Source organism: Crocuta crocuta, unplaced genomic scaffold (assembly GCF_008692635.1).
Source record: "Crocuta crocuta isolate KB4526 unplaced genomic scaffold, BGI_CrCroc_1.0 scaffold55, whole genome shotgun sequence".
NCBI classification, from domain to species: Eukaryota; Metazoa; Chordata; class Mammalia; order Carnivora; family Hyaenidae; genus Crocuta; species Crocuta crocuta.
Window position 1 is genome coordinate 4,666,892 of NW_027530512.1, and position 6,086 is coordinate 4,672,977.

Consider the following 6,086-nt stretch of genomic DNA (forward strand, 5'->3'; position numbering starts at 1 on the left):
ACGCCAAGCCTCTGCATGTCCTCCACCAGGGACTTCGGGAAGGAGCAGTTGCTTTGGGCACTGGCCCCAACCTGTGGTCCAGTATTGTGGCTTTCCCCGAGGATCAGGCAGAGCACCATTGCCTTTCTCTGTCCCTTGGGACAGAGGGACTATATTTTTACTGTACCCTAGGGGCTCTGGAAGGGAAAGCATAGAGTGGAGATTCTATGAACTGATTAGCCCCATCCCCAAGGATCACAGCTGGGGAGAGGTATGGGAGCCAGAGGGTTGAACTTTCAGGGTGCAGCTATGCTCATGAGGTATTGGAGTCAGCATCTCACCCCTAAACTTCTCCAGTCCAGGAGGTGGCCTGGGATCTGGCATTAGGCCCAGACTTTTGAGCAGGCACTCCTGCCTGTTTACTTACCACCTCTGCACCTGCTGTCTTGAGATTCAGCCCAGCCCCAGGCATCCCACCTGCTCCCGAGCCCCCACCATCTCCCTGTGACGGGTGAACTTTGTGTACTGTGTCTCAGATCCAATATATGAATTGTGAGCAGGGTTCATCTATTTTAAACACAGATGTTTACAAAATAAAGAATATTTCAAACCAGAGGTATGGCTGCCTGTATAAGTCCCTGGGAGTAGTTTTTGCTTGACCTCGGCAGATAAGGGGAAGAGGGGGAGGCAGTGCTGGTAGAAGAGGCTCCAGAACCCTATAAAGCAACAGCACTAAAATGACGACGGAAGCAGCAACCCGTCATCTTCCTTATTGTACCTTTCCCAATGCCACCTGCAGGGGAGCCCAGGCAGAGCCCCCAGTGCTCTCCAGTGGGCTTATAGTGTGGAAATAGGATTGAGTCACTGGGAGGATGCTGAATATCTATGTCTGAAGGAGTCTTTAAAGTCAAGAAGGTTCTCTGTCTAGGATGAACAGGAACAAGTCTTCCTGAAAGGCATGAGGAGGGATTAAGTAATCTTTCAGAAGTTTGTCTTAGCCCTGTGATTGGATACTCCAAGGAAAAGCAAGTCAGACTGTGATCTTCGGGACCTGGGGGTACCAAATACTATACTTTGGGGCATGAAATTGATGGCAGAGTTAGAAAATGGGAGTCGGGATACAATGAAGAAGGAGTCCAACAAGGCAGGGCAGTGGTAGCCTAAGATCTTTACTTGCACTTTACAGTGTATAGAAAACTTACAATACTTGATCTCTTCCATCCTAACAATCATCTCTGTGGGAGATAAGGACAGTGATTATCTAAATTCAGCTGATAAGGAAACAGGTGCCTAAGGGCCTCATTTAACAGTGGCAGAGTCATGGCTAGAAGCATCAGAATTGAAATCTCTGGAGGGAAAAGCTTTAGTATCTCTATGTTGAAAAATTCTGATAAGCAATTCTCACTTGTAGCCAGAGTTAAGAACCACCTGCCTAGACTTTTTGCCTGCTAAGCCAGTGCAGTTTCCAGAACGACAACTGTGGAAAGCCATGGGAATCACACACTTGTTAGTGCATGTCCAAAGTCATAAGCTTCTAGAAAGTGAGCCAGTTTGAGGTAAAGTCGGAGACAAAGTATTTTAGGAGAGCCTCATCAGTTTTTTTTCAATCATGAAAGGTGAGAGCCTGCATGACAAAGGGTCCTAAGTTGTACTTGCAGAAAAAGAATGGCATGTCCCTAAGGAAGAGGGAGCCCCTACTCAGCTCAGGAACCTCCGTGGTCTTCCTGGACAGAGGCCCCAGAAGGGCGGCCAATAAGAGATGTCCAGATGCCCAGAGAATCCTGGGAAAGCTCCAGGCATGCAGATAAGTCTGGCAAGTTCACGCTGAAGTTCAGCCCACTGTCAAGGCCAAGTTCTTTTGACTCCATGGCCTGGTAGGAACATTTATTGGCTGTTTCTAGGAACTCTACCCAGTCTCATGGAGGGGACACACTTCACACTTCATTTCCTGCCTCCTTTTATGGCCAAAGATTCCATTCCCACTCAAGTGATGGAGGCTTGTTTTCAGGGGGCAGCCTGTGGAGGCATGAGTTCCCATGTACTCTAAACAGCCATGGAACAGGCCACAAAAGACAGAAAAGTTGGACACTCCCTGGTGAGTAGTTCCTCCATCTTCTCAGCAAGTTAGATTCTCAATACCAGCTGCTCCCAAGCCCTGCTTATTTGTTCCAGAAGACATTTCCCAGTGGACGAGTACCTGTGAAAATACTCTCTAGTAAACATTTGCATTGTTATGGAAATAACACTCTAAAATCCCAAAGCCCAGTAAAGCTTAATTGCCAGTTTCACTGATGGAGAAATCCAGACATTTAAAAAACAAAAACAAAAACAAAAAAAAAACCCCACGAATTCGTTGAGCTGGTGGGTGCTTGGAAGAATGAAGTGAAGCACTAGGTCTTCCCTTAGGCCCTCACGTGTCCTTCAGTACATTGCATGTCTGGGGCTGAAAACATCATAGGTGGCCCGACTCAGTCTAGAACCATGGAAGATTTGGCTCTCTGCACACTTCCTTCTGGGGGTAAATGACAAGCACAAGCCTTCTGTGAAAAGTCTTTGGGACTGAGTCTTTGTCTGAGAAAAGGCAGGTGCAGCTCGTGCCCTCGGAGCTACTCACCTGCTTTGTGACTCCTCACCATTACCTTGACCATGACTGATGGCAGCCGCATGACCCTGTGGAAGCAGAGTGGAAGGCATAGTATAGGGGGCGGTGCCATCCAGGGCGTCTAGGGCAGAGGTGGTCTCCGGCACAAGTAACACCACTCACTGAAAGACTTTCCAAAACAAACCTCATGTCTTCTGCCTGGTGCAAGCTGAGCCACTGAAAGCCATTATTTCTAGAAAATCCTAAGGGATTTTCTGTCCTCCTAAGGGTCCCTTTGATTTTGTGCTTGTGGAAGGCAACAGCCAAAGAAAAACACATGCACAGTAATATATAGATTTCAGTCGTAGTCTGAGTTAAGGGGACATGTACCCCAATTCTCTTCCTCATCTTTCAGATCTAGGCAGACCCTGACCTCTCAGTCGCACAGTTCAGAGCCTGGCCCTCTGCAGACAATAAATGTCTGTGCCAAGTGAGAACAACTTGCTGGGGCAGGTCAGAGTCAATCCTGCATCCCTCCCTCCCTTTTTTCCTCCCCATTTGACCTTTGGGGCTCTAGTTTCCTGCAAGTAGTGAATTATTCATGTTTGCACATAGATATCAAATTGGCCCTTCCCAGGTTGCCAGCAGGGTGGGGCAGGTAGGTGGCTTTGTTCAGAGTCTGTAAATAGGAGGAGCAACCTCCCTGTTGAAACAGCACTTACAGGTGGGTGACCGTTTTTGCTAAGTCATCGTGGGGATGCTCAAAGCCCCATTGTGAAATTCTTCCTGTCTTGCCAGGCTCCTCCTTCCTCCCCACCCCTTTAATAGACCCTTAAGTGGGCTCACGCCATTCTGCAGGTCTCAGTCTGCACCTTCACCATGGCTTACATAGCCAAGTCCTTCTACGACCTCAGCGCTATCAGCCTGGATGGAGAGAAGGTAGATTTCAATACGTTCCGAGGCAGGGCAGTGCTGATTGAGAATGTGGCCTCACTCTGAGGCACAACCACTCGGGACTTCACCCAGCTCAACGAGCTGCAATGCCGCTTTCCCAGGCGCCTGGTGGTTCTTGGCTTCCCTTGCAACCAGTTTGGACATCAGGTGAGGGGTCCCTCGTATTGAACCCAAAGAGTTGGGATGCTGAAGCTTTGGTAGGCTAAGGGGAGGGGAAGGATGACCGTGTGTTGCAGTGTCTGGAATCGTAGGTATGTTTTGTTAATCTAGGTCTTTAGGTACATGTGAAGACCAAGGGGAAGTATATGTGGTTCTAACTATGCTTAAACACCGAGGTGAGGTTTTGTTGTTTATTGTCTTTCCATTATCTTTCCATGAGGGCTGGTACCAGGTCTGTTTTTTCTCTCCACTGTAGAGAGGGCGTTCATCAAATATCTGCTGAATGGATGAGTGGAGGACATAGATCAACAATCAAAGTAGGACTGAACTGACCCAGGGGATCTTAGTTCCAGCTAGACATGGTTTTGCTGTTTAGTGGCTCTGTGCCCTATGAAGAGTCACTCGATTTTTCTGTTTTAGTTTCCTCATCTGTAAGTGGGGGATAATACCATTTATCTCACAGAATGATTGTGAGGTTCAGAGGATAAGATACACAAAAATAACTTGAAAAATGCAAAGTAATATGCAGGTGTAAGCAATCTATTATTTAGATGAAAGGATTTAAAAAAATTTTTTACATTTATTTATTTTTGAGAGACAGAGTGTGAGCAGGGGAGAGGCAGAGAGAGATGGAGACACAGAATCTGAAACAGGCTCCATGCTATGAGCTATCAGCACAGAGCCCGACGTGGGGCTTGAACCCACAAACCCGTGAGATCATGACCTGAGCTGAAGTCTGGTGCTTAACTGACTGAGCCACCCAGGTGCCCTGGAAGGATTTTGTTTTAAATTGGCCTAATGGAAAGTGACTTTGGTGGAACGCTAAGGTTTTACAACATGCATGTGTTTCCTCTCAGCATCACATGCACCTCTCTGGCTCTGATGTGTGTGTGTGTGTGTGTGTGTGTGTGTGTGTGTGTGTGTGTGTCCCATTTGGGATCGAATCTCTGTCCCTGATTACTGGGTCAAGTTATAGACCTTCAGCCCACACACCTCAAGTTCTCTTCTATTTTCATTTATTATTTTAACAGCACAAGCGGGCAGAATGTCCTCAAGTGAACCCTCTAATTATAACCCCCTTAGTTCAACTCACAGCAGCATGAAGGCAAGGAAGAGATTAGCAGAGACACAAGCAGGAAGGCTGAAATATCTTTGGCTAGTGACAAACCTGAGGTCGAACCATCATGGCTTTCACTGTCCCTTTCCTGTCTCTGTTTCTAGGCTTGGCCAGGGCAGGAGAAAGGGCAAAACCTCTGTAGGAGTATCTCTTTGGCCTAAGAGGTGCCTCCACCCTTTACACCATCGCTTGAGGCTAGCTGGTGGCTGGAGGGGATCCATAACCTACCCAGTAGCCAGTCGGCCATTTGCATTAAGAGATAAAAAGTCTAATAGAGATCACCTCTGGGCTCAAGATGTCAAGATGGCCTGGAACTCGCTGTACTGATCGGTTCTAGGAGGTCAGAGGCAAGAACTTTCTCCCACAGGGAGATATCTGACTCCAGACCCAGGGGGAGGGGTGGAAAACAAGGGTTTCTATGGGCCTTTGGAGTTGTCAGGGGAGGGAATGCCCAGTGGGAATAGGACAGGGAGGGCAACAGGGAGGGGAAGATGGGTAGCAGGTTCAGAGCTAAAGCATTCACAGCCAAGTACAGTGAGCGGGCGTGGGGGGCGGGAGTCCTGGGATAGCAGTCTAGAAGCAAAAGGAATGCTAACTACACATTCACAGCCTTTAGCCCTCAAGCACTTCTTTCCTTAACTTTCCTTCCCCTGGCCCATTCCAGAACCCTAAACACTCTATCCTATTTAACTCATCCCCGTTGGTCACTGAGCAATTCCATTTAGAGTACATTCACTGTTATCTCTAACTCACTTCACCTTCATGGCACCTGAAAGCCAGATTTCCTTGGGTGGCATTTTCACCAAAGCTTCCTCCTACTTACACTTCAGATCTAGGACAAGGCAAGATGAAAGCAAGAAGCTATAAATCCCATTCCTCTAGGCCTCAATTTCACCCTTTAGCTTAAGGAAATGAGCAGGATGGAGGCAGAGGCTGTAACACTCATATATAACTGGAAGCAAGGAGGCAAAATCAGGGCAGGGTGAAAGGGAGGTGGCGGCAGGACGTGTGTGTGTGCGTGTGTGTAGGCAGTGGAAGGGAGAGTTCTAGGTGATGGGACTTGAGCCTTCTTTCCCTGTCTTTCTACTGCCCTGAACTCAAGGTTCCCTGAAGTTTCACACAGATACCCTATAAACTGTTCAGGGTAGTTTAGAGAAAGAATAGTTCAAAGTGCTAAATCATTCACTTTAAGAACAGCCAAGCTAGGAACCGCAGAAACTTTCAGGAATGGCCTAGCCAACCATCCAACAACAGCTGTGACTGGGAAAACTCCAAGTCAAGAGTAGGACGAAGCCA

At 47.7% G+C, this 6,086-nt stretch overlaps 1 protein-coding gene across 1 annotated transcript in view; it reads left to right on the forward strand.

Moving 5' to 3' along the window:
• The first annotated feature begins 3,364 nt into the window (after positions 1 to 3,364).
• GPX2 (glutathione peroxidase 2) overlaps positions 3,365 to 6,086 on the forward strand; it is a 3,958-nt gene continuing 1,236 nt past the window's right edge. Inside the window, exon 1 of the mRNA XM_077767077.1 lies at positions 3,365 to 3,661. Coding sequence (XP_077623203.1) covers positions 3,440 to 3,661 — 222 coding nt within the window. The 5' untranslated portion in view covers positions 3,365 to 3,439. The remainder of the gene's footprint in view (positions 3,662 to 6,086) is intronic.